Below are 27,614 nucleotides of genomic sequence, written 5' to 3' on the forward strand. Positions count from 1 at the left end.
ATAAAATAAGAAATTAAAAGAATGAGGACTGAAATGAAAAAAAAACACATGAGAAATTGCGATTGAATGACAAAATTAAAAAAAACAAAACAAAAGTCTATAAAAGAGACAACGATGAAATAAGAAATTCAAAAAATAAGGACTAAAATTAAAAAACAACAAACAAATAAGATAATTATGTACTCTAGCTGTAAAGGGAGAGAAAAGAAAGAACAAACAAAAACAATCAATCAACGGTAGCAATCCAACCACCATAAGCTTACACACGTCATACCATGTGAAAAAGAACACAATTGCGCATCTAAGAAGACTACAGATGGCTAGATTTGGTAATGGGGTGGTGTCACACGTGCCACCTGATTGACACGGACGCCACCCACTCGCTGACACGTGTGGAACACATGCCAACAACTTTTCGATTAAAAAATAAAAAACAAAAATTGAAAAATATCAAATCACCCCTCATGACCATCTTAATTATACAAAATACCCATATAAAAATACTAAAATATCTCCGAAGACAAAGCTTTTTTTTTTGTTTTTGTCTTTTTTAATATTAAAAATGTTCTTTTACTGTACATAAAAAGTAAAAAAACCCGAAACACCTTTGTCCAACAGTTTAATATTTTTTTGATTTTGAAGGCAAAGAAGTATTTTTACTGTTGTGAAATTTATGAAAAGTCAAGAAAACTCTTAGTTAAAAGTTTTAAATTTTATTGATTCTAGAGGTAAAATACTATTTTTACCATGTTAAAATGTTTTAAAAGATACATATATTCCAAACAATCTTTCAATGACTATTAAATAAGAGAAAAAGACCAAACAAACCTCAACTTGAAGGTTTAAATTTTCATTACTCAAAAATAAAAAATTAATTTCACTATATCAATCTATCATAATTTATATATAAAATTACAGTGAAACTCCTACACGTTTTAGTTTTTTTTTTTTTTTTAATTCTGTACTCGGTTCCTTTTGACGAGCGAGAAGCATAAAAAAGGTGGATCCCGGAAGCGAAAAAGATTAGCGTTTTTTCCATGTGATGTTTTCTTTTCTTCGACAGCCAGAAAAATCTCACGCGTCTCGAATATTTCCTTGCAAGTGGGAATCTTTACCTTCTGTATCTTTTGGTACAATTATATTGTTTTAATAATATTTTCATATTATCGAGAATTTAGGGTGTGTTGAGTAAAATAAAACTATTTTTTTCTTTTTTCTTTTCTATTTTCAGTTTTTCTTTTTCAATAAAAATATAAAAAATATATTTATCTGTTAAAAACAAAGATTTTTTTTACCAAAAAATATATATCAAGATGGTGACTATTTTTCATAAAAAATAAAAATCATAATTTTATCTTGATATTTTTGTATTTATAATTATGTGATTTTATAATATTAATTTTATTTCATTCAAATAAAAAATTATTATTAAAAATTTACGTGGTTAAAAGAAAAATATCTATATTAGATTTATATATAAAAAATTATAATACTAAATAAATAAAAAAATATAAAAAAATAATTTTAATACTTTACATTGCTAAAAATATTTGTGTATAAAAAGAAAAATTATATTGTTCTTGTATTTTTTGTATTTGAAAAACGTATAAAGCAAAACTGTGCAAAACCTCTAAAATATGTTTCACAAACTCAATATGACTTAATATAAATTTAAAAAGCTAAAAAAAATAGTTTTCTGGATAGAGAAATACTTGTATTTGAATAAAAAGTTTATTTTTTATTTTTTTATTCTATTTTTTTAAAGTAAGTATTACTCTAATTTTTAAAAGCTCCTTATATATATAATGGTGTCTTATCCAACATTACAAACAAAATATAATAGTTTTGCACGTTTAATCAAGAGCGTTTGGGAACGCGGTTCCCTTAAAATTTATTTATTTTTGTTAAAAATTTATGCTGTGTTATTTTAAAATTAAATTTTTTTATTAGAAATTATTTTTTAATATGTTTTTGATCATTTTAATATGTTAATTTTAAAAAATAAAAAAAATCATATTAATATATTTTAATATTAAAAATACTTTTAAAAACAACAACAATTTCAATCTATAATAGCAAAATTATTAACAACGGCAGTGGCAGTAATGTCTCTTTCACAATAGTTGCAGCAAGAAGCAGTACATAGAAAAGCATGTCCCCACGTACAATCACATCTCAAGCTTGTCGAGCACCAAGATTACTGACGATTTTTTTAATATCAAATCATAGAGATCATTCCAATATCACAAATTCTTAAAATTAAATTTATGAAATTAACTAATTAAATATCAAAAAATAATTTTAATCTTTTATATGGTTAAAATCAAACAATGAAAAAATTATCTCTTTAAATTTCTAGGTGGAGAAATATAGCATTTAAATAGAAAGTTTTATTTTTTATTTTTTATTTTTTATTTTTTTTTAAATGAATATTAAGCTCTTTTTTTATTATTAACGTGGGTATCCGGATCAGCTTGTGCGCACCTCGACTAATCTTACGGGCCCTGAAATTAACAACCATGTAAGTTTTCAGTGACCATTATATTAGTAATTATAGGGCTTAAACATGAGATATTAAGCTCCTTCTTGATATATATAGTAATTGATATACATATAAATGTGCTTTAAGTATATGATGGTTAGTTTGTATCTCCAATTAAATATTGTTTTTTTTTTTTAAATAATTGTTTTTAGAGAACACATTTGAAATATAAAAATAAATGTGCAGTATATGATGGTTAGTCTGTATCTCCAATTATATGTTGGGCAGGCATTTTCTCTGATTCTTTTTTCTTTTTATGGATTGTAAACTACAAGGGAAAAGGTTTGATCCCATTTTCTCTTAATTTATTTTTAATATGAGCAAAATTTAATCTTACATTCTTTGAGAAACTACCACATAATTTACAAATTTAAGGGTTTCGAGAATGTGATGAAAATTTATTTTTAAAATATTTTTTACTCAGAAATATATTAAAAGTAATATTTTTTTTTTAAAAAATTATTTATAATATCAGCATATTAAAATAATCTGAAAATATCAAAAAAATATTAATTTAAAATAAAATAAAAAACCTTAATTTTTTTAAAATACTTTTAAAATACAAATACAAATATAAATATTTTAATAAATAACACGCGTTTGAACAGGGGTGTATATATCTTGACAATCACGGGCAGAGGTAGCTAGGATGAAGGCAGGTATTTAGGTATATATTAATAATAAAACATTAGGTAAAAATTAAGTATCAATAAAATACTACATTTCACATTGACACAGCTGGTCTCCTGTCCGTACAACGTTGTTTAATATTTCACCCATCAGGTGTCTGATCAAAATTTTATGTTTTCTTCCTTTTCTTTTAATTTATTATTTTCGTTTTAACCAGTATAAATGCTACAGCCATCAGGGGGCCCAAAGTTGTTGAATTGTCCCTTCGGGTCGATTTATGAGGAGGACAAAAAATAATTTTCTCGAGCTTGCTAATCAATGTCTATAGAAAATATTAAAATATATATACTAATTTATTATGTTGTAAATTAATTATAAACTTATATTTTTAAGAAATATCTTCATGATCTCGTTAACGTAATTTTGCTTTTAATATGATTTTTCTGCTGGTTGACAGAGAAAAGTAGCCTTTTCTTTAGTTTTAATTTTTTACTCACTCGTTGCGGACTTTGACGATACTGACTTTCGTTTTTAAACGAAACTAACTTAAACGCGTAGCATGCAGGTGAGACGTGGTCAGTAATTTGTTACTCCCTTTCCAATCATACCCTTGATGTAACCATATAGCTCTGATATTATTTGTTTTCAACAATAAGGTTGTCTGTAATTTTATACTAGTTGGAGGGTATTTAGAGAACCAGCTTCTATATATAGCAGCGGCTGTTGATCGAATCAGCGTTACTCGGTTCAAGTAGCAGCGGCTGTTGTCTTTTGAGTGCCCATATCTCGCATTGACTCTCTCATCTCTCCCTCTCTCTCTATGGCTTTACAGATTAGCTCAACGCTTCCAGCCCAAAAACTCCATCTCTTTCAGGCCAAACGTGCCAGCTTCAAACGCCAACACTCTACGCTAAAACCCACCTCAACAATAACTCCTTCTTTAAATTATTCCAGTACATCATCATCAACAACCGGGCAAGCAAAAAAACACCTAGCAAATCTTGAAAAACTCCTCCAAAAACAAGTCCCAGAACCAATTAACCAAACTGTCTCGCAACCAGTTCACAATATTTCTAATAATGGGTCCTTGGAGAATAACTGGGGAAAGAACTTATTAGAACGTCTTAATTCGTTTAGAGTTTGGCCTGCAATGAAAGCAGCTGAGGAAATGTCACCTAGACATCTAAACAGGCTTCAACGTTTGTTATCTAAGACAGAGGAGTATTCTCCGAGGAACCATCTTGGTCCTCGGTGGCGAGAGTATCACGGTAGCAATGATTGGAAGGGACTTCTTGACCCACTCGACGAGAATCTCCGGCGAGAAGTTGTGAGATACGGAGAGTTTGTTCAAGCATCTTATCATGCTTTTCATTCTAATCCCGCCATGTCAGCAGCGAAACCCCCATTACCCCAACAGGTGACACTTCCCGATAGGTCGTACAGAGTGACGAAGAGTCTTTATGCGACTTCCTCGGTTGGGTTGCCTAAGTGGGTGGACGATTTGGCACCGGATCTTGGGTGGATGACCCAACGGTCTAGTTGGATCGGGTATGTTGCCGTATGCGAGGACCGGAGGGAGATCCAACGGTTAGGAAGGAGGGATATCGTTATCGCATTGCGGGGGACTTCTACATGTCTTGAATGGGCAGAGAATATGAGGGCCCAGTTAGTTGAAACGCCTGGAGAGCACGACCCGACTGAAATCCAACCGAAGGTGGAATGCGGGTTCTTGAGCTTGTATAAAACTGCAGGGGCTAATGTGCCTAGTTTATCCCAGTCTGTGGTTCAAGAGGTGAGGAGGCTTATGGAGTTATACAGGGGTGAGACCTTAAGCATTACAGTCACAGGACACAGCCTCGGCGCTGCCTTGGCTCTACTAGTAGGCGATGAATTAAGTACATGTGCGCCACAAGTGCCACCAGTCGCAGTTTTCTCCTTTGGTGGTCCTCGTGTCGGCAACAAAGGATTTGCAAACCAGATTAATGCCAAAAACGTTAAGGTGTTAAGAATTGTGAATAGCCAGGATGTTATCACTAGAGTCCCAGGAATACCCATGGTAGAAGAGCTAAATGACAACATGCCATTGGCCTATGCACATGTTGGGACAGAATTACGTGTAGACACAAAGATGTCGCCGTATCTAAAGCCCAATGCTGACGTGGCATGTTGCCATGACTTGGAGGCGTACCTCCACCTGGTTGATGGGTTCATCGCTTCAAACTGTCCGTTCAGAGCAAATGCCAAGAGGAGTCTAGTTAGGTTGCTCAATGAACAGGGATCTAATGTGAAGAGATTGTATACAAGCAAGGCACATGCCTTGAGTTTGAGTTTTGAAAGGAAAGGACTGGCCGCTTCCGGGTGTTTGCCGAGTCCATCCTGACAAACTCTCTCAGAAGGCGTTGATTAGTGATTGTAGAGACAATTTCAAAAAGCAAAAATTGTATTTAATGTTTGACCAAATACTTGAAAAAAATCCTCTGGATTTTTCTTTTGGAACTGGCCCGCCAAGGTTATTGAAAATTTCACATGCTTTAGCACCAAAGCAACAGTTTCATACCGCTTTTCTATTTTCTTAAAACTATTTTCTGGGTATTAAACTATCATTTTGTCCTTTTCTTGTCTTAATTGTTCATAATTATCCTTGCGTTAATCATCTATTCAACAATACCTTGCTTTTGCAAAATAAGGTCAGCCCTCGTCGTAAGTTGTATTAATTTAAACAATTACAAAATAATTTTCTTTGCTGTATTTCCAAAGTCGTCGTCTTTTGTGGTCTTGACCATAAAAAGAAATCGTTGAGGACCAAGGGTTTCGGCCTTTCCGCCGTCGGCAATCCATCAAGAATAATAGCGTACTTATCCGTGCGGTTGGAATGTATTTTTATAAAAATCTTAGTTTAAAAATAATAATTTTTTATTGTTTTAATGTATTGATATTAAATATATATATAATATTATTTTAATATATTTTTAAATAAATCAAACAATACTAATTACTACCCGTCTATTTTTATTATTTATATTTATTTACGTAGAAACAAAAAGAAAAAAGAAAGGCACCATTCCTAGTCACGCGCTTTCGAAGAAAAATCTTAATGTCGAAGCTTCAGTCCCGTGTTAGACATAACTATCCTTTTTTCACCAGTTTGTGGGATCGAGTCATTCTATCTCTGTCATGCCACCATAACACAGAGGAAATAGAATTTGATTTTACATCGGCCGAGTAGTCCTTTTCTTTTAATGGGAAAAGAAGAAAAAAAGAATTCAATGCAATAATAAATACTAACACAATAATTTGTTTTTTTCCATTCACCATTACACCCTCGGCACACCACTAACTTTATAAAATATCCCGGTACTAATATGCAAATCCAGCCTTATATCTAATTAAGAGGAAAAAACTAACAATAATGAAATTGTTCAAAAATTAATTATTAATTTCTAAAATTTAAATTGATCTTATTTTCTCTTTCACATAGTACATGAAACCCTAAAGAATAAAATTTTTTTTAAAACAATCTTGATGATAAAGGTTAAAAAAAAAAGATGTAGTGCAGATTTATGTTAAGCCCGTGAGTTCGATTTAACATAGTCAATTGAGCCCACCTGAGACTATGTTAGGCATGGTTTGACTCCTTTTGTGCTCGACTTGACTATTCTAGACTCGGTTTAATTAGGTAAAACTAAATTCGGTTGAGCCCATATTGAGTTTGGTTCAATTTTTTTGAGCTCGATTTGACTATGATCAAAACATTCCCAACATAAAATTTGGTTTAACTTGGTCAAATTGAACCCACTCACTTGGATTAAGTCCTTTTATACTTGGTTCAATTAGACAATCTAGTTTTTTTTTTTTTTTTTTTCTCTTCCTCTATAGTTTATTAGTATTCATGTTGACAATTTATATGTTGAAGAAGATGTCAACATGTTTAAATTTCACTTTCATTAGTTACTTGTCTATACCTTTCCAACCTAATATTATCCGTAAGAGAGCCTAGGATCAAGGAAAGTTCCCATAAACTCAATAAATTTAGAATACAATTAATAAAATAATTATACCATATTATTCATTTAGATACGTATAACTATCTAAAAAACTTAAGAAACTACCAAAAATCTTGTCCAATAGGTCCGTTGCTGACATCACCAGGGCTAAAGATAAACAAAGACAGCAAGCCCACATGATAAACGTACACCCTTCCATACACTAACATCACATACTAGGGTTTTTAAGGACTAGGTTTCTCCCTACCTACACTCCCATATTCTCTCTGCCGCATTGGCTAGGGTTTCCCAACACCGCTCACTCTCCTTGCTAACTCGTCTTCTCGCCTCCCAAACACTCCTACCCTAAACTACTATCAGGTAGCAATGGATTTAAGCAATCAATAAGGGTCTCTTGGTTGCTATTTTAAAGAAAACAAGCTAAAGGACTCTATAATTATTTGTGCTTATCAGAAACTCAAAGAGAGAAATGGCAACCGCGAACCCTTTTGATATCCTTGGTGATGACGACAACAATGAGGACCTTTCTCAGCTCGTTGCCGCCGCTCAGCTTAAGGCAGCTGAGAAGCCCAAGAAGGTTGAAAAGCCAGCTGCTCCTACTTCTCAGCCTGCCAAGCTCCCCTCCAGGCCTGCTCCCCCTGCTCAAGCTGGTGAGCTTTGATTTAGTAACCCTTCTTTATCTTTTGATTAAGTCTGGTACTTTTGGTTTATATAAACCAATAAACGTGCTTTGAAGGTGTTTCAAGCATTGAGATTTTTTTTTTAATGTAGATTGTTTTCATTTTGTTTCTTTGTTCTGTTATAATTTATAGAAATTGTTGATTGAATAGTTGTTTCAACTTGATTTTTCTTCGAGTAAGCCTACTAGTGTTAGATAGTTCTGGTTGTTGAGGAAATAGAAGAAAATGAGGACATGTTTATTAAATCTGTTGGTGTTTATCATTACTTGAAATGGGCTTTGTATTTTTTTTTTGTTTTGAAATTTGGATTTAGTAGGAGAAATTTGTTTAATCTCTGTATTTAAAACAACAACAAAAAACACAATGATTCTGTGTTATTCTTTCAAACACAACCTTGTCTGGAATTGAACAAGAAACAACAGTCAACAAAAGCTTCATAATCTTGTCTTTTAAAATGTTTCTATTTGATGAGTTTTTGGATTAATTTAGTTTTCTAACCTTAGTTTGCTAGAGTGTTGGTTTTTTAGCTGGTACACCTGTTTGCTTACTTATCATTGCAATGCTGATTAGTGTTGAAGTTCTAGATGATTGGTTAATCTTGTTTTGGTTGTTGGAAGATAAAATTGGTGATTGACTCTACCCATGTAGTCCTGCTAGGTTTCTTCTGGTCAGTTTTCGTTCTCTACACTTTACATGGTTTACTTTTTTCCATGTATTTTGAAAGTAAATTCTCTGTTTATATGTTTTGTTAGCTTTTTGTTATTTCACTGAATCATAGCACAGGATGACAGCTGAAACAGATTATTGTAGGAGTTTCATATCATGTTTTTATTACTGATGTTTTTTTTTCTTCTCAACCAGTGAGGGAAGCAAAGAATGAAGGTGGCCGTGGAGGAGGCCGTGGAGAAGGACGTGGGTATGGGCGTGGGCGTGGTCGCGGTGGCAGTGGTGGATTTAACAGAGATTCAAATAACAATGAAACTTCCTTCACTGGCAATGGATTCTCTGGACGATCCAGACCATCTGAAGATGGGGAGGCTGCCGAGAGACGCGGATATGGTGCACCTCGTGGTGGTTTCCGTGGCAGTCGCCGTGGCGGTTATAGCAACGGGGAAGATGGAGAAGGTGAACGCCCTCGAAGGATGTATGAACGGCACAGCGGCACTGGTCGCGGGTTAGTATTTTGTTACTGAAATATTCATTTTTATGTATTCTGTGTTGACCATAAAATTTCCTTCATCACTTGGCATAAGGATTTTTATTCCACATTGCATCAGGAATGAGATTAAGCGTGAAGGGTCTGGCCGTGGTAACTGGGGAACTCCTACTGATGAAATTGCTCTGTGAGTTTCTGTCTTTATACTCCCAGCATTTTTGAAAATGTAATTATATTTGCAATAACTTAGCTATGCTCACATGTATGTTTACTTGTTTAACTGAATTCAGGGAGACTGAAGATCCTGTTGTTGACAATGAGAAGAATGTTATAACTGAGAAGCAGCAAGGAGAGGAGGATGCTGCAGATGCCAATAAGGACACTGCTGAGAAGCCAGAAGAGAAGGAGCCAGAAGAGAAGGTAAATTGTTCCTTTTGAACCTGGTCATATCTTGAGTTGTCTTCATAAACAAACAGAAAAGTTCCATCATCTAGAACTTCAATTGTTATAATTTTTTTATTTTTCAGAGGTATTTCTGTCAAGCTGGATTAGTAAGACAGGATTTATTATCTACTATGAATATAGATGGATCAGAACTGTTTTAAATTTTTTTGCATGATGTCTAATTTCATCTTCTAAATTTTGGCAAGATCCTTCTCCAGGTGTCCTGTATATAATCCCTGATTTGTGCAAGTGATGAATTTTTAACTTGGTGTTAAATATTACCAATCAAGGGCCTCCTGTTTCATACAAGTTTAGTGAAAATGATGATGTGCATGCTTATTTTGTAAGCAATTGCATTTAAGATTCAGTTTATGCTTCCCTGGGGAAGTCACTGATAAAATCTTAAATGTTTGTTGGTTAAATTTTTTTCTTATACATGTAGATTTGAACTCATATGGCTGATGGAAGGGCCTTGATTACTTGTTTTTGAAGTGCGACTTTTGATCTAGATATTTCTATTCAAGCACCTTTTTTCTGTGCTTTACATACATTATCAGCTTCTGTTGCAGCTGTTTACTTAACCTTGGCATATTCTACTACTAAGAGTTTGATTAAGAGATTAGTCAAATTAAAAGTTGCTTACATTGATTAATCACCATTCAGAACAAGTTTTGTGTAATTAGAATCATTGGATGCATAGACTGTTTTTTTGTCAACTTTTTCAGTCACAGCACGAAATTCAGTTGGTTTCATCTGAAAGTCAAAACTCCGAAACATCATTTACCCAGATTGATTTTTCAAGCTATGTGGTGAAATCACAGTACTGTAACGATATCATGTCGCAATTGAAGTTTGTTATGACTAGCTCCAGTGCACATTGAAATTCAACTTTCTGTTTTTGTTGCCTTAACTATTCTGTGTTTTCATGTTCTATGCTAGTTTTCATAAAACCTTCTCCTTTATTAATAGGAGATGACATTAGAAGAGTATGAGAAGGTTCTTGAAGAAAAAAGGAAGGCTCTGCTTGATCTGAAGACCGAGGAGAGGAAAGTTGGCTTGGACAAAGACTTGCAGTGCATGCAACAGCTCTCGAGTAAGAAGAGCAACGATGAAATCTTTATCAAACTGGTAAGAATAGTTTCCCTCTTTGAATGTGGAATTCTGTTTCATTTGGTAGAGGCTAAACATGCATATGAACTTGTAATTGGCTTTTAGGGTTCTGAGAAGGACAAACGAAAAGATGCTGCAGACAAAGAAGACAGAGCCAAGAAGGTGTGTATTCTTGGTCTCTTAACCTTTTGTTTTGTTTGTGTGATGTTGGCCATTGTGCTCGTTGTAATCTTAACCTCAGTTTCTCTTTTATAGATTGACATCTTACATGTGTACCGCAAAGTACCAGTACTGACTTTATATGCCTTTACCTCTTTCTTATTATCCAAATTTTTATTTGATCATGTATTTTTATGTGACCTGGAATATTTTTTTTCATAATTCTCTATATGTATTGATGATGGTTAACACAAGTATTGTTACTTGAATGCAGGCTGTCAGTATAAATGAGTTCCTGAAGCCTGCTGAAGGGGAGAGGTCCTACAATTCTGGTCGTGGTGGTCGAGGCCGTGGCCGTGGAAGGGGTGGATATGGAAGCGGAAGCGGATATGGAAGCAATGCTCGTGATGTGGCAGCCCCCTCTATTGAAGACCCTGGGCAGTTCCCCTCCTTGGGTGGCAAGTGAGATTTCACTGGCTTTTGTCATCACATTGATTTTCCCTGTGTGGAATTCCTTGTGATCTAATTGGAGAGTTCTGAGTCGAAGGTTATCAATGGGAATTATGATTTCCTGTGTCAAAAACCATCTCAAACATCTAGTCTTTGGGTGTATACTTTAGATTATTCCTGTGATTCCTTCTCAACTTTCATAACGCATGCATACCCCCTTTTTTTGTTTGAATTAGGGCATATGGAGTCATTACTATGTCTTGTACTCGGTGGCATCAGTTTTGGTTTGTTGTAGGGTAACAGTTTTTTTTATTAGTTTTTTTTATTTATTTTCCCCTCGTGTTTCTAATCTATACTTTCATCATTGCTTTAAAAGAAAACAATGAGCAGTTCCTTCAAGGTTCGCTATTATACAGGTATGCTTCAGCCTAACTTCACAGCTTTGCTCTATGATTGATTACTGGTCAAGCTGAGCGCTAGGCAACTGATGAATAACCTACCTGTCTATACGCGTAGAAGCAATGTTATCAAAATCGCATGTAAACTTGTTTCGACATTTTAGGCTTCCTTTGCTTGCAAGAAAGTGATTTCTTGAAAAGCACTTGTTATTTTTTCATATTGTGGAAAGCCGGAAAACGGAATTGCTTTTTGGTCAAATAAAAATACAAGTTTTAGAGTTTTTTTAAAATTGGAAATATGTTTCTTGAAGGATCTAAAATTAAAGTGGTGAGATAGTATTTATATAAATAATAATATGTTAGTAAAATATGTTAAAATGTAATATTATTAATAGTATTTTATCCTGCTGGGCTGTTCACAAAATTGATAATAATATAATTAAATTAAATTGCGTTTAAAACTCCCAAGTCGCAATAACGTTAATAAATTATAATGCTTAGCTTGTGCTAAACTCCCAATTACGTCTACTCCAACTTGTTTTCACAAAAAAACAAAAAATTCAAATATTTTATCCAGATTGAAGATGCTTCTGTCCCTTGATTTCACAATTATAATGCGGGAGTTTAGTCTTTATTGATGAGGAGGGCGAAAATCAACTGTGAACTATTTGTTAATTACAACACCATGTAGTCATGTTTTTTGGACATGATATATCTAGCTATTTAACTCATTCGTTACAAGTTCTATTTTTTTTTCTAGAAAAAACTGGATATAAAAACCTTTCCGATGTGTTTACCAATAATTAATAACAAAACTAAAAAAATTAAAAAATTAAAAAATAAATATAAATAAAGATATTTCATCTTATAACATAAAATATTTATCCAATTGTATTTATCATATTAATTTTTTATCCAATATAAAAATACACACACACACGTATGTATGTGTGTGTGTGTATGTATGTGTATGTATGTATATGAAATATATTCTTTTCAGTCGACCATTCGCTTCACAGGACTAGGTTGCCTATTTTGAACGCAAAGGGGTCCTATACCAATTCTAAACACTTATAAAATACCATATAAAATAACAATTATTTAATGTATTTAGTTGATAATACTTTATTCTTGTATAGGTATTTAGTGTATAGTCGACCCTACCAATCCCAGAACATCAGTCATCGTTGTGAGTTGTCACCCAATTTGCAGGGGAGGAACGGGCAGAGAAGAAGAAGTTGTTTCCTTCACGATTTAACTGTGCATGAAGACTTGCAGTGTTACAGTGATGTGAACTGAGCTTCAGATACCGTTAGACATTCTGTTTGTAACTGTGTTTTATTAAATTTTGAAATTTTTTTTTTTGTTAAAATTGAGTGCGGTTTGTATTTTTTGGATCGTTTTGATGTGCTGATATTAAAAATAATTTTTAAAAAATAAAAAAACATCATTAGCATGTATTTCGGCACGAAAAGTTATTTGAAAAGCAACCACTACCATACTGTGAACACACTCTCAACCTGAACGGTGAACCGACTATTTTCGATCATATAGCCCAGCAAAATGCATGTTTGATATGCGGAGACACCCAACCACCCGCACGACACCATCGCGGTTTCCTCTTTCTGATTTTAGAAGCAGATTTCAACGCATTGAAAGAAAACTCCAAAAAGAAGAAAGGTTTTACAAAACAGAAACCTACCAGAGAAGGAGTCTTAATCTCGTCTCCAACTATTTCATCTACCCCATGCAGAGTTTACTTGCCCAATGAAAACCATAACCCAAAAATTCTCTTCTTTTTGCTTCCCAAACCTCGGTATTGAAAATGTATTATTTCCCAACAAAACAGAAAACCCACTTTCCCTCCATTTCCTCAAGACTTTCTCACCCGCCAAACAGCGTGCTTCTTCTCTCTCCACCTGCACTATCCAAAACCCAATTGCCGATCCTAACAGAGAAGCAAATTCCCCAACCAAAACCCAATTGTATCCTACCATTTTTGGCAAATCTACTAAACCACTTCACCACCATGCCAAATCTAGTGACGTCATTTTATCAAACAAGATGATCACTAGCCATATCAGATGCGGCGACTTAGATTCTGCTCTTAACGTGTTCGACAACATGACTCTTAAGACAACAGTTACCTGGAATTCGGTTTTAGCGGGTATGTCAAAGAAGCGCGGTAAATTGAAGGAAGCCCAAGAACTGTTTGTTAAAATACCTGAACCAGATGCTGTCTCATATAACACCATGTTATCTTGTTATGTACGTAATTCTAACATGGAAAGAGCTCAGGCTTTCTTTGAAGATATGCCCATTAAAGACACACCTTCTTGGAATACAATGATAACCGGTTTTGCGCAGAATCAGCAAATGGACAAAGCACGCGACTTGTTCTTGATAATGCCAACGAAAAATGTAGTCACTTGGAATGCTATGATTTCAGGTTATGTAGAGTGTGGGGACCTGGACTCCGCGTTAAAGTTGTTTGAAAAAGCGCCATTTAAGAGTGTGGTGGCCTGGACCGCTATGATCACTGGGTACATGAAGCTTGGGAGGATTGGATTGGCAGAAAGATTGTTTGAAAAGATGCCCGAGAAAAATTTGGTGACTTGGAATGCTATGATTGCAGGTTATATTGAGAATCACAGAGCTGAGGATGGTGTAAAACTTTTCCGAACAATGGTGGGATTTGGTATTCAGCCAAATTCGTCAACTTTGAGCAGTGCTTTGTTAGGGTGTAGTGAGTTGTCTGCTTTACAGTTGGGCAGGCAAGTGCATCAGCTAGTTTGTAAGTCTCCACTGTGTGATGATACAACCGCAGGAACTTCGTTGATTAGCATGTACTGTAAGTGCGGAGTTTTGGAGGATGGCTGGAAATTGTTTGTTCAGGTTCCAAGGAGGGATGTTGTCACTTGGAATGCAATGATTTCTGGTTATGCTCAGCATGGAGAAGGTAAAAAAGCTCTGGGTTTGTTTGATGAGATGATAGAGAAAGGAATGAAGCCAGACTGGATCACTTTTGTTGCGGTATTAATGGCATGTAACCATGCTGGATTTACAGACCTTGGGGTTAAATATTTCCATTCAATGGCGAAGGATTATGGACTTGTAGCTAAGCCTGATCATTATACATGCATGGTTGATCTTCTTGGTCGGGCAGGTAAGTTAGTAGAGGCTGTAGATTTGATAGAGAAAATGCCTTTCAAACCTCATGCTGCTGTATTTGGAACCCTTTTGGGTGCTTGTAGAATACACAAGAACACTGAGATGGCGGAATTCGCTTCCCAGAAGTTGCTTAATCTTGATCCAGCTAGTGCAACTGGTTATGTTCAACTTGCTAATGTTTATGCAGCTACAAAAAGATGGGACCATGTTGCTAGAGTTAGAAAATCAATGAAAAGCTGCAAGGTGGTGAAGACACCAGGGTACAGTTGGATTGAGGTTAAGAGTATGGCCCATCAGTTCAGATCAGGTGATAAGTTTCACCCAGAATTAGCTTCTATACATGGGAAACTGAAGGAGTTGGAAAAGAAAATGAAGTTAGCAGGGTATGTGCCAGATCTTGAATTTGCATTGCATGATGTAGGGGAAGAGCAAAAAGAGCAGCTTTTACTGTGGCACAGTGAAAAGTTGGCAATTGCTTATGGCCTTATAAAATTGCCACCTGGCACTCCAATCAGGGTGTTTAAAAACCTGAGAGTATGCGGAGATTGTCATAGAGCTATCAAGTACATATCACAAATAGAAAGAAGGGAAATCATTGTTAGAGATACTACGAGGTTTCATCATTTTAAGGATGGGCATTGCTCTTGTGCTGATTACTGGTAGGTTGGCAAATTCTCTTGTAGAAGTTTTTGATCCATTAGCTGCAGTTAGACATATATGGGTCTCTATGAAGGATCGGTTCTACAGGAGAGGTAATAATAGGCAGACTTTTGACTTCTACCTGATCATAACAGCCTGGTCAAGTTGGCACTTGCCAAGGTAGCTAAGGTTCTTGAAGCCATACTCTCCCCTATTTGGAACTTATGTTGCATTAAATATTAAAGCTGGTGTCAAATCTTCGAGGACTAACTTAAGCTTGATATGGTGGCAAATGCAGGTGGTTACTTGCTGAAGTTGATTTGTCAATCAACAGATAGAGTTGCAACCGTTAAGTTAGATGAATAGAAGCAAGTCCGACAATGAAATAAGAACAGTACTGAGTTGCATTGAATAATGCAGTTCATTGTTCAAATTAGGTGTTGGTTTAGTTTGATTGAGTTTTTGTGTTTAGAATCTAGCGTGATTGAAAAGGGTGGAATCAGCTGACCTTGTCTGTAAATTTGAACAGTATGATAGAAAAAAGCAATAGACTAGGGGCCCTGGAACTGCAATGGCTAGGAAGGGAAGGAGTAATGTTAACCTGATGAGCAAGGCCATGGGTGTGGTTCAATCTGTGAATTAGGTGGAGTCAACACTCGATCTGGCATGCCCTCACATCCAGGATTGCTGCAGTTGCTCACCGCTATGATATGCTAGGTACTGAAATCTTAAATCTGCATTGCATTATGAAAGGAGTTGGATGTGTACAAGATTGTGAAGCCATGGCCTTTTGGCCAGTCAGAAGCCTCGTGATGTCATCAGATTGTCTGACATGGCGGTTCAGGAACTTCAGGAGGTTTTTAAAAATTGTGATATCCACAAAGGATACAAGTATATAACATTATTGCAGATATACGGGAGAATGATTGTGCAGTCTGGTGGAGAGATGGTATGCTGTTACCCTTGGAGTTTAACCATGATTTTCAAGTTTACCATCCAACTCTTGAGACACTGAGTTTCCAGTGTACCTTCAGGCCACTGGCAGAGATCATCAGATTATTCGAACTGGGAGAAAAACGTTTCTAATGCCTGTATCTCACCAGAGTCGTGTTTCAGGATCAAAGGTTGTCCAGTTATGATTGCAGAAAAGAAAATGACAAATCCCTCGCCGTAGCAAACCAGTAATTTGGTTGTTCCCATCACTGGACATTCCATATGACCTTTCAGCCAACCAAATGTGCTACAGTCAACGCCTGACTCCAAGCATCAGTTCGGTTTACTTTATGAGCATTCTAAAGGGACGGCGAAAGTTTTGTTCCCATCCCGCTGTCAAATGGGAAAAGCTGGCGGAGTTGCCGAAAAGAGAATTTTCTTGGCGGCTTTAAGAAAGATAAGAGTTTTCTTGCGGTTACTGTTTCTCCTCAATAAGCATCCACGGTAGGACAGCTCTGGTCAAACCATGATATCATCAAAAACAAATCCTTCATTATAGAACAGTTTCTTGACTGACGATTTCAATTGCCCGACTCGAAACGGAGAGCATTTATTCTCTTTACTCTATTCACTAAATTAATTTCTTGTGCCTTGCCTGATATCCAGTCTTGGTGGGTAAGGGAAACCAGAAGATCAAACCCCATCCTCTCTAATAATTATTGCCGTTATCCTGGGCTTCTCATTTGATCTTCTTGAGAATTGTAACGGTTTACAGAATTGATTTCAGTTTTTATATTTCTAAGTATTCTTTTTCCAGTTATAATGCATGGTTTATACGACTTATTTGTCTATAACGCATGTTTCGCAATTCTATTAGAAAAATCACGAGGTTGCAAAGCCACATATCAGGTGCATCGGCGTGATCAAGTGCGCACGTTAACAACCAAAAATAAAATTAAAACAGCACGATCAAGTTCCTATTTAGTACAGATGTTATAAGGAAATGACAAGGCAAATACTGCTATTAACCAGTATTCCTATTTTGTACAGATGTTTTTAAAATCAAATACATTTAAAAGAATGGAAGTTTTAACATAAGTGTTAAACATCTGACAGAAATGCAAATCATAACAAATAATCTTCATATCAAAGCTTTGAGAATAGACGAACTAGGTTTACATGCCAACATGGTTATAACATCACAAGCCAACTTCGACTCTCTTCTAAGAGGAGCAGCAACCAGACTTCTGGTTGACAGGCTGTCCTCGAATCTGCACTGTTGGGGGCCTTGCGTTGTTCATGGCCGGCTGGCTTGCCATCCTGATGGATAAGAATCAAAGCGTAAGAGGCCAGTAGTCTAAAACATGCTCATGTTATAAAATTCTCCACAATAACGAGAAGTCTGTGGAATTTCTATGGCAAAACGCCCCCCTATTCAGCAAGGAAATAATGGATTCCATTAAAAAAGGAGTTTGCAACGCAAGGACAAAATTAAGAGTACCTGTTCTTGATCTCTGCAGCCATAGCCATGAAAGCCTGCTCAACATTAGTGGCATTTTTTGCACTTGTCTCCATGAAAGGGATCCCAATTTCATCAGCAAAAGCCTGAATAAAGATGCGATTTCCTTATTAAAACTTCCAGACTCATCTGACTGTAAAGTGAACCAATATATTTCAACATGCAAAAACAAACAAAAGAAAGTAGATGACTAAATTACCTTTGCTGTCTCATACGAGACGACTTTGTTAGCAGTGAGGTCGCACTTGTTCCCAACTAGAAGCTTGTTCACATTTTCACTTGCATAACGGTCAATTTCATTCAGCCATTGTTTAACATTGTTGAAGCTCTCTTGGTCTGTGACATCGTACACAACCTAGCCAAAATGCAATCAATAAGACAAATCTCAAGATGAGACGAAAAGTAAGGTATTAAGTAAACAAGGAGAGAGGAAGAGAGAGAGAGAGAGAGGCAATCTCACAATGATTCCATGAGCTCCACGATAATAACTGCTTGTGATTGTCCTAAAACGCTCTTGACCAGCTGTGTCCCACTGCAAATTTAGTAAACCAAGAAACACACTTAATAATTATGTACCGAACATTGCCATATCCAAGAAATTTTTATACTGCCATCAGTGCACCACATTTTTATAAGATAAATAGAACAAGCAACTTATATAAAACATTGTGTCTCAAAGACCGTTACAGCTAACCCAACCTCAAACGACCCTTCCCCACCCACCAGGAAAAGAAAAGAAAAGAAAAGAAAGAAATGCTCAACACAACCAATTAAGTTAAACACAATTTTAATCAATATCAAAGCAGATGTTGAGACTGAAATCCAGAAAAAATAACTCAGGAGGCCATCAAGACGATTTTATAACTTACAATTTGTAGTTTAATGGTTTTCCCATCCTGTTCCACAGTGCGGATTTTCTAGACAGTAGAACAAAAAAAATAAATCAATCCCATGATTATATAATTGAAGATAAAGGGAAAAAAAGTGTAAAGATAATAGCTTACAAAGTCCACTCCGATGGTACTGATGTAACTCTCCAGATATGAATCATCCTGTTAAAAAAACATACAAAAAAAATTAGAGAATCATAATCATTAGTACACTACTACAGCTTGACACATGGATTACATATAGACAAATAGCTGATAGAAGAATAGAAGAAACTTACAGCAAACCTCAAAAGTAGACATGATTTTCCAACACCAGAATCTCCAATAAGCAAAAGCTTAAACAAATAGTCGCTGCAAAATAAGAATCAAAGTCACATGGTTGTTTTTTTATTCTTTCCCTTTCGTAATACAATCACAAAGATCATCAAAATAAAAGGTTGAAACACCCTCCTACCAATTACCTATTGAAGGAAAAAAAAAAAAAAAATCTTTCCCAATTAATAGCGAATTGCAATCGATTGAATTACAAGTTATAAAAAAAAATGTCAACGGATCTGAAGGCAAAACACCTAGATCTAATCATCAAAATCCATCATATAATTAAATCATAATCCTACCAAAAACAATTAAAGGACGAAACAAACAAACTTGCATACTTGCGAATTAAGGAATCAATTAATCAATAACAATCAGATCCAATACAATTTCACCTATATTTAACATAATTAAGGGGAAAAAAAGAAGAAGAATTCAAGGGTAAAAAAAGTGTTTGATGATGATAGCTTACTATTCAGGATTCATGATTTGATGATTTGTGCTGTCAATGGACCGGTTGAATCGCGTGATTTAAAATTAGATACCGGAGAAGTGAGAAGTCAAAATTGCTGGTTCCGGTGAGAAAATTAACTAAGATACGAGTTGATCGCCGGAGGGGGAGAGAGTGGGGGGGTAATATCGAGGAGAAATAAGGGTTACAGGTGTGAGAGGCAATACGTGCTGTGCTCTGTCGTGTTGAATGCTTGTTTTTTATTTAAAGGGAGAACTCAATTTTTTCGGGATTTATTTCAAGTGGTGGTGACGTATCTTTTTGTTTTATTGCTTGCCACGTGTTCTACACTCTCCACTCATATTACCATATTGCCCATCCATTTGATTAATTGCATGCTTAATGCTCACAGACACACCAAACATAGTAATTACGAAGTTTTATTAAGTGCGTAAATATTATTACTACAGCTACCAGTTTATTATATTTAAGACATTTGATTTATTTAATAAAATTAAAATCCATTATATCCGATATATCGAATTAGAGTTTTGTTATAAATTCGTTATAGATTTTATTTTTAATGAGTTTTGTTTATAAAACCGCGAGCTTTGAGTCTAATGGATAATCTAGAAATGTATAAGGATATTAAAGACATAATAATTTAAAAATATAATCATCCTATTTATAAACTTATATTTAGAAAAAAAACTAAATATTTCAGTTTTCGAATATTAATTTTCTTCCTTGTAGATGTTTAAAAAAAAATCGAAAACTGAAATAAACTTTTATAGACTAAAATTATATGTTTTTTTTTTTTGACCGAGGTTGGACCACTGATTCATAGGATAAGATCGGAAGCAAATCATTCCTAGTTTATTTAAACGAGTGGTATAGAGTTATATCAAGTTTATTTTTTTCCTGATAAAAATTGTTTTTTTAAAAGTATTTTTTTATTTAAAAGTATATTAAAATAATATTTTATTATTATTTTAAATTTTTTATTTTTTATTTTAACCCATCAAAAAAATTTAAAAATATAAAAAAAATATAAAACTAAAAAAATATTTTTAAAAAAATATAGTTGAATCATAATACTAATCTACAAGTTATGATTCCTGTTGCATATTTTAAAATAATATTTTTTTTTATGGTTTTAATTTAAGTTCATGGATATGCTGCTGGCATCACCGATCATCTATGATTGAATTATGAATTGCGGCAACTAGTCAACATCCATTTCGAGTGTGGTGAGTCCATTCCATGCAATATTCATCCATTAAAGAGCATTGTATAGTTTGATGGAAAAGGCAAGGCATGCCATTTCATTTTAGAGAATTAGATCACATTCTTGTTAAAGACGCAATACTATAAATAAATATAATTTATATTATTTTTTAATATATAGTTTTAAGTAAAAGATTTTTAAGTTTAAAACTTATATAGACTTATATTATCTTATGTTTAATTTTTATCAAATAGAATAAGGATGATGAGATTCGAACTTGTGATCGTTTCGTTAATAAAGTTATAATACTATATAAAAAAAATCAACATAACTTAATAATTTAAATTATTAATTGAGATCTCGGGATACAATTTAAAATAACGGTGGAGCTTTTTTGAAATTCACACAAAAAAATTTATTTTGTCCAAAAATTCTTTATTTACTCATTTTCAATCTCTTTAGTTTTAAAATTTTACGCTTAGATCCTAAACTTTATTTTTTTTACGTTTTAATTCTTGAGTTTTGAAAGAAAAAGGAGAAAGTCATCAAAAAATAAAATGGATAAAAAATGGTCAATTAACTACATTCCGACAAACAAAAAAAAAAGTTAGTCTTAGTATCATTAGGTTTATTTTGACGAGAGGAGTGTCATGAGAGTGTTTTGAACTTTCTTCTCATTAAAGAAAAAATAAATTAGAGCTTGAGAATTTTTTTATCCGGTTTAAATTTTAATTTTTAGAGCGATTTGAAGATATTTTGAGATTGAAAAGGTGCTGTGTGTTTTCATGTAAAAATTTGATGAAATTGATTTTTAAAATTCAACAACTTGGATTTTGATTTTTCAATCAACTCTAATGGTAAAAAAAAAATTACCAATAAAAAACATGTCATTTATTTATTTTTAAAAAACTTGTCATTTACCCTGTTAAACAAAAAATATTGAACAAGAAGATTATGCACTCAGGCATGCCCTTGGAACCCTGTGTGCACCTGGGCATCTTTGTATTGGATCAGGTGTGCATGTCTCTTTTATCCATCCTATTAATATTTTTAAATGTTTTTCTTAAATTTTAGTTAGAATTTATTATAAATAAAATATTATTTTTTAAAAAACTATTTAATTTTATACTTGTTTTAAAATAAGATCATCACATGTTTTTTTTTTTTTGTAATATTAGAAATCATTTCATTGATTATCATATATGAACCTAATATATACAAATTGTTTTTAAAGTTTGTGATCATGGATATTCAGTAAAAGTAAAATTTATATTTTTTTTTCTTATTATAAATATTTTATAAAATTTCTTAGATTAGTTATTTTTTTATTTTCTTTTGATTGCATATTAAATATCAAAACATATTTTTCAATGTTTTTTTTTTGAAACTTGTTTTTCAGGTATTTATCTTAATTTAATTTAATTGTAATTTTTTAAAAAATAACTAGTTTGAATTGAAGAAGATACACTTACGGTCTTGATCAATCAAATATCTTAAAAGTAAAAGAACAATTAAAAAAATATTTAAGAGTATAGTAGTATATGCTTTTCAAAATGGTTTTTGCTCGAAAATATATTAAAATAATAATTTTTATTTTTTAAAAATTATTTTTAATATTAATATATCAAAATGATATCAAAACATTCAAAAATATTAATTTATAACACAAAAAAATAAAAAATATATTTTTAAAAAATTATTTTTAAAACATTAAAACAAAAAACCGATTAACATAAAGGTTAGCGAAACGGAGTTTTCTTTCTTTTGTGTTTTCCTAGTTGTTTCCTAGCTTCTTTCGTAGAATCTACGTGAACGCGCCAGCCATGCCTTTCGCACCACAGCAACCGATCTATTATCATCTAAGTCATTGCTCACGTGCATACCAATCGCGTGTAGTGCACAGAAGGTCGTCAAACATAATTTATTTTTAACGCAAGGTCAAAGAGAAAAAAGAAATGGAAGATATTTTTTTTTGTTGTTAATCCTGGTAAGGCAAACTTGGTCAAGTTTCTTCTTTCGGTCTAAAATGGCTGGCTTTATGTAGTTCTAGAATAATTGTTAATTGTACGGTTTGAGGTGCCCGAGAACTGCATGCATTTACCATATGTCCAATCGAGAATTTAACACCACATAGTTACAATAGATCCTTGCCTTCGGCCCCAGAACGCGGTATTACCTTAAAGTTTGAAAAAAAATTATTTAAAATGATTTAAAAAAATAATAATAATAATCTAATTAATCTAATATTAAAAAATAAAATAATATCAAAATCAATTTCCAGTAAATCAACTAAAAAGGTAAATCAAACTCACAACTCGAATTATAAAATTATAATAACTTCATAAAAAACAAATTATAAAATTCATTACCCATTAAATCCAATGTTAGAAAATAAAATTAAAAAAAATTCCCTAAAATATTAAAAGGGCATCGATTAAAATAAAAATAAAAATAAGAATAATAATAAAAAAATTAACGTCAAATAATGAAATTATAAAATAAAATGATCCAAAAAAAGGATGTTGATCCATTTTAATATTTCATACTCATGATCTGGGTCATTAAACTGGAAGCATATAAATGGAAAAACCATAAAACTTAATACCCAGTAAATCAAACACTAAAAGATAAAAACGAACAAAAAATTCGATTACACAAAAGTATCTAAAAAAATATAGCTAAAAGAATGTGGATGAAATTAAAAATAAAAAATAAATGAGAGGGCAACCAAATTTTTTTTTATTGGAGTGTTAAATTGAAAAGAGAAATAATTTTAACATAAAGAAACACAATAAAAAAATGAGGATTAAATTGAAAAACAAATAACAAAATAATGAAATTGAAAATTAAATAAACTTTAACAAAATGGCCAAGGAAAAAAATTAAAAAAAAAATAAAAGAATAAGGACTGAATTGAAAAATTAATATATATAACAAATTATAATTGAATGACTAAATTGAAAACAAATCAAACTTTTATAAAATGGATAAAAAAATAGAAATCAAAGGAACAAGGATTGAAACACCAAAAACAAAGAGTACCAACATTTACTTCTTGGGAGAGGAGAGAAAAAATAAAGAAAAAAAATGACCAACGAGAACAAATAGACTCATCCGCCTCCGACACGTGCTACACTAGGAGGGAGAGGACACAACAACACTTTTAAAGACATGATAAAATGGCAAGTTTGGCCACTGAGAGCCACCACACGTGACATCTAAAGGGTGCAGATGTCTCCCACGCTCTAATGCTTGGAAAGCAAGCGTCAACAACTTTTTGGATTAAAAAGTTCATTAATCAAGTTAAAAAGACCGAGATGCCCTCAATGAATTTGGAATAAACAAAGAAAACTTATGTGGAATGATGAAAATATCCCTAGACACATGGCCTAATTTTTTTCGATTCCAATGACAAAAATATCTTTTCACTGTTTTTTAAAATGAAATGATAGAAATACCCATGGTCAATAGTTCTATTTTTTTTTTTACTTGAATCAGTAATCTTGCTATTGTAAAAAAGTTAAAATGATGCATGCATCCTTGTACAATCTTTTAATGACTAACAAGCAATTAGAAAATACTAAATTATCCTCAAACCAAGGCATTCAAATTATCTCAACCAAGGAAAAAAAACATAATTTCATTGTTGAAGTGAATAGTGTTACGTGAATATGTGCAGAATGATTTCCCTACGCATTTTAATATTTTGTTAATAAAGAGAAACACTAAAGAAAACTAACATTACAATTTAAAAAAAAAACTAATTCTTGGTTTTACCATGATGCCATGTATTTTGGCTTCTCTCACAATTCATATTAAATTTTAATAGTGGTTTGATTTTTCATTTTAGTTATTAATTTTCGTTTTACTTCATCCTCCCGTATATTGTTTTTGGTGTTTTATGAGTTTATGAATTTTTTTCTTTGCATATTATGGAGTAATAATGGTATTGTTGAGGTTTTAAAACTAGATTGGAAATCAATTTAATTAGATATGGTTTTAATTTGTAGCATAAATATACAATCAAAATACTAAGAATCAAATTAAGAAATAAAAAAAAATAAGTGTGTTATATCTCAAACTCAAGTGGAAAAAATATGATTTAGTCTAGCCTAGACAAAGAAGCTCTTTTCAGCCAAAAGGAAACACATTTTCCATTAACTTTTTCTTTGATCCTTTTAGTTTTAGCATTTTTAGTTTTGATATAAAATTTCATTTTGTTTATGTTTCGGTTCATGAGTTTGAGAGAGAAAAGAGAAACTTGTTAGGAAATGAAAGAGGATCTATAAAATGGTCAATTGACCACATTTTAATGATAAAAATGCTACTATTGATGTCAATGAATTCTATTTCACGACAGAAGTTCAATTAAGATGTTTTTGACCATTTATCTTATTGTAAAAAGCAAATCAAACATCATAATTTTTTTTTGGGTTTTTTTTTGCATGATAATAGTTTGAGGTTAGAAATAGTTTATTTAGGTTTTAGAAGTCAAACTCCGACCTTTTGGCCATATTTGATGGTCGAAATGCAAAGGAAGGTGATCATGTGCCTAAGTTTGACCTTATCTATTATAGACTAACAATTGGCCCACCCATACCCAAATACATCTGGTTTTTTTATAACATCTTTTTTTCTTAGATTTTAATTGCAATTTGATTGAAATAAAATAATAAAAATTATATTTACAATGTTATTCCAATAAATACTACACAATTTTGAATTCATTTTCGAATAAGATTATAATGATTTTTTTGTAATATTATAAAGCTCTTTCTTTATACAATTTTCCTGATTTTTTTATATTTTTTTCTTAAAGTTTAATCAAAATTCATTGTAATAAATTATTTGAATTTATTTCTTATATATTATTTCATTAAATACCATTTAATTTGGTATTGTTTTAATAAGATTTGAGCAATTTGTTTTTTATAATGTTAGTGATTGTTTTGTTAATTATTGTATGTGAACCTCCAATGCAAACTTATTTTTTTAAGTTTATGGTCATGGACATTCAACGAAAATAAAGTTCAAATCATTATATTTTTCATTAATATATTTTAGTATTTTTTTTTTTACTTAATGAGGAATGTTGCTTAGAAATAAACATTATTTCATCCGAATAATGAAAAATTACATGAATTAGAAAAGAAAATTTTGACAAAAAGAAGTACATATTTTTCCTTCATGATTTTATTCATTGTCTTTCATATAAATTTCTTTTTATCATTGTATGATTAGTTAAAAAATAGATTTCAAAAAGTTTCAAGCGACAAGGTGTGACCAATATATCATTCTTAGATTTTCAATAAATTTGCATCAAATTTATCGAGACATTTTTTTTGTCAATTGAAACTTTATTTTATGGTTTTGATAAGCTATTATATTTAAAAGTAATTATTTTTGTGAAAAAAATCTAAAAAAAGAGAGCATATTAACAAGACGAAAAAGTTTTAATTAAAGAGATACCTTTCTTTTTCTTATTTAATTTTTTTTCAATATTTTTTTGCTGTTTATTCTAATTGCTTTCAAATTTTATTAAATAAACAACATATCTCAAAAAATATATTTCTTTGTTAAAAAAACATAACAATATGAAAACCATGAATTATATTGGAAAATTACTTTGTCTCAATAGAATTGAGGTTATTATTTTCTTACAAATTTTTTTATTTCTATATAATTAAATAAAATAATTTTGAAAAGTGTCCGATGTGATAACAAATATCTTAATTTGTATATGTTTCTCAACTTTGTAATTTAATATTTAATTAGTGTTAACAACTTTTTTTTAACATTGATTAGTTTATAATTTTCTATTTTACTTTATTAAATGAATGATCAACCTTTCAATTCATAATTAAACATTTTTATGACGGTAAAAAAATGTTTAGCAAAGCCTACATATTATTTTTTGCGTTAAAAAAATTAATCTAACCTGCATGACCATATGAAATTGACTAGTTTATGTTTAAAAGGATTATCAAAATATATTGAGGATGAATTGTATAAAGTGATTATTTTGAGTTTTTGGTTTTGCAATTATTTTGAGTTAATCTTCATAAATTTATCTATCTAAACAGAATGTACTAAAAATGAAGTATTTGGTGGTCAAAATATGCTCACCCTAGAGCTTTCTCTCTTTGAGATTTTTTAGTAGCTTTTAATCTCTTTTCTTAAGATACAAGAACTGAAATCTAAAATAAATGAAGTTCGAGATTAAAATAAAAATAAAAAAAATAAAAGGATCAAGTTTAAGAAAAACTTAAAATTAAGGGACTAAAGTGTAGATTTACATTCCCAATGAACAATAAATATGAAAAAATAGCTGCTAATTACTATCGGTATCAAATTTGATATCTATTATTTTAATTGTATTTTTTTGCGACAATTCTACACTTTCCCATGCAAAATTGACATGTCATGAAATCCCAAAATAATTTTTGACACCTCGAGCAAGTGTAAAACCAAAATCTAAAGAGAATGAAGAAAATCTAGTTTAACAAAAAAAAAAAAGGAGAACTTTCAAGGGCCAAATTGAAAGAATTTACAGCTTAAAGATAAAAAAAAAATGAATTGGAGGGACTAAGAAGGAATCCAAGCAGTGTTGCGGTGTTTTATGAAGAACAAACTGTGAGAGGATGAACAATGATGATCCTTGTCCTTTTAATTTTGTTATTTTACAGCAATTATAAACTTTTCCATGTGAAATTAACATGTCATGCAATCCTGAAATAAATCCTGATACTTGGGGCACTTGCAAGAACAAAAAAGAGAATGAAAAAATCCAGGTCAACAAATAGAATTTTTAAGGGCAAAATTGAAAACATTAGCAGCTTAAAGATTAAAAAAACTGAATAAATAAAAAATTAATTCATTATTTAATATGAGTTTT

General features: G+C 32.2%; 4 protein-coding genes across 5 annotated transcripts; 3 read left to right on the top strand and 1 right to left on the bottom strand.

The window, feature by feature from the left end:
- The first annotated feature begins 3,900 nt into the window (after positions 1 to 3,900).
- On the top strand, positions 3,901 to 5,668 carry LOC7471654 (phospholipase A1-Ibeta2, chloroplastic). The gene has a single exon (XM_002303336.4). It carries the CDS (start codon positions 3,993 to 3,995, stop codon positions 5,550 to 5,552), a length of 1,560 nt encoding a protein of 519 aa, XP_002303372.1. The 5' UTR covers positions 3,901 to 3,992; the 3' UTR covers positions 5,553 to 5,668.
- A 1,725-nt stretch (positions 5,669 to 7,393) lies between these two features.
- LOC7461996 (RGG repeats nuclear RNA binding protein A) lies at positions 7,394 to 11,586 on the top strand. The gene is made up of 7 exons (XM_002303337.4): positions 7,394 to 7,826; positions 8,718 to 9,030; positions 9,134 to 9,199; positions 9,303 to 9,432; positions 10,426 to 10,584; positions 10,672 to 10,728; positions 11,000 to 11,586. Exons 1-7 carry the CDS (start codon positions 7,646 to 7,648, stop codon positions 11,189 to 11,191), a joined length of 1,098 nt encoding a protein of 365 aa, XP_002303373.4. The 5' UTR covers positions 7,394 to 7,645; the 3' UTR covers positions 11,192 to 11,586.
- A 1,726-nt stretch (positions 11,587 to 13,312) lies between these two features.
- LOC7461997 (pentatricopeptide repeat-containing protein At4g16835, mitochondrial) lies at positions 13,313 to 17,132 on the top strand. Of its 2 annotated transcripts, none has more exons than XM_024597708.2 (2): positions 13,313 to 15,572; positions 15,682 to 17,132. In XM_024597708.2, exon 1 carries the CDS (start codon positions 13,341 to 13,343, stop codon positions 15,405 to 15,407), a length of 2,067 nt encoding a protein of 688 aa, XP_024453476.1. In that variant the 5' UTR covers positions 13,313 to 13,340; the 3' UTR covers positions 15,408 to 15,572; positions 15,682 to 17,132. The 2 variants fall into 2 exon arrangements, with proteins under 2 accessions (XP_024453476.1, XP_002303374.3); XM_002303338.4 differs by having other exon boundaries at positions 13,313 to 15,563.
- Positions 17,133 to 17,309: 177 nt separating this feature from the next.
- LOC7461998 (GTP-binding protein YPTM2) lies at positions 17,310 to 19,771 on the bottom strand. The gene is made up of 8 exons (XM_002304269.4): positions 19,513 to 19,771; positions 19,004 to 19,076; positions 18,840 to 18,887; positions 18,705 to 18,752; positions 18,296 to 18,367; positions 18,035 to 18,190; positions 17,818 to 17,921; positions 17,310 to 17,636 (listed from the first exon to the last, which is right to left on the bottom strand). Exons 1-8 carry the CDS (start codon positions 19,524 to 19,526, stop codon positions 17,540 to 17,542), a joined length of 612 nt encoding a protein of 203 aa, XP_002304305.1. The 5' UTR covers positions 19,527 to 19,771; the 3' UTR covers positions 17,310 to 17,539.
- Between the last annotated feature and the right edge of the window lie 7,843 nt (positions 19,772 to 27,614).

Source organism: Populus trichocarpa, chromosome 3 (genome assembly GCF_000002775.5).
Source record: "Populus trichocarpa isolate Nisqually-1 chromosome 3, P.trichocarpa_v4.1, whole genome shotgun sequence".
NCBI classification, from domain to species: Eukaryota; Viridiplantae; Streptophyta; class Magnoliopsida; order Malpighiales; family Salicaceae; genus Populus; species Populus trichocarpa.

What these genes read in the sequence shown, in the direction of transcription:
- LOC7471654 (XM_002303336.4), top strand. Translation starts at nt 3,993, where the DNA reads ATGGCTTTACAGATTAGCTCAACGCTTCCAGCCCAAAAACTCCATCTC.
- LOC7461996 (XM_002303337.4), top strand. Translation starts at nt 7,646, where the DNA reads ATGGCAACCGCGAACCCTTTTGATATCCTTGGTGATGACGACAACAAT. An exon ending in CCTACTGATGAAATTGCTCT is followed by an intron (nt 9,200 to 9,302) that starts GTGAGTTTCTGT and finishes AACTGAATTCAG; the next exon opens with GGAGACTGAAGATCCTGTTG. An exon ending in ATGAAATCTTTATCAAACTG is followed by an intron (nt 10,585 to 10,671) that starts GTAAGAATAGTT and finishes ATTGGCTTTTAG; the next exon opens with GGTTCTGAGAAGGACAAACG.
- LOC7461997 (XM_024597708.2), top strand. Translation starts at nt 13,341, where the DNA reads ATGAAAACCATAACCCAAAAATTCTCTTCTTTTTGCTTCCCAAACCTC.
- LOC7461998 (XM_002304269.4), bottom strand. An exon ending in GTACCATCGGAGTGGACTTT is followed by an intron (nt 18,753 to 18,839) that starts GTAAGCTATTAT and finishes TCTACTGTCTAG; the next exon opens with AAAATCCGCACTGTGGAACA. An exon ending in GCTGCAGAGATCAAGAACAG is followed by an intron (nt 17,637 to 17,817) that starts GTACTCTTAATT and finishes CTTATCCATCAG; the next exon opens with GATGGCAAGCCAGCCGGCCA.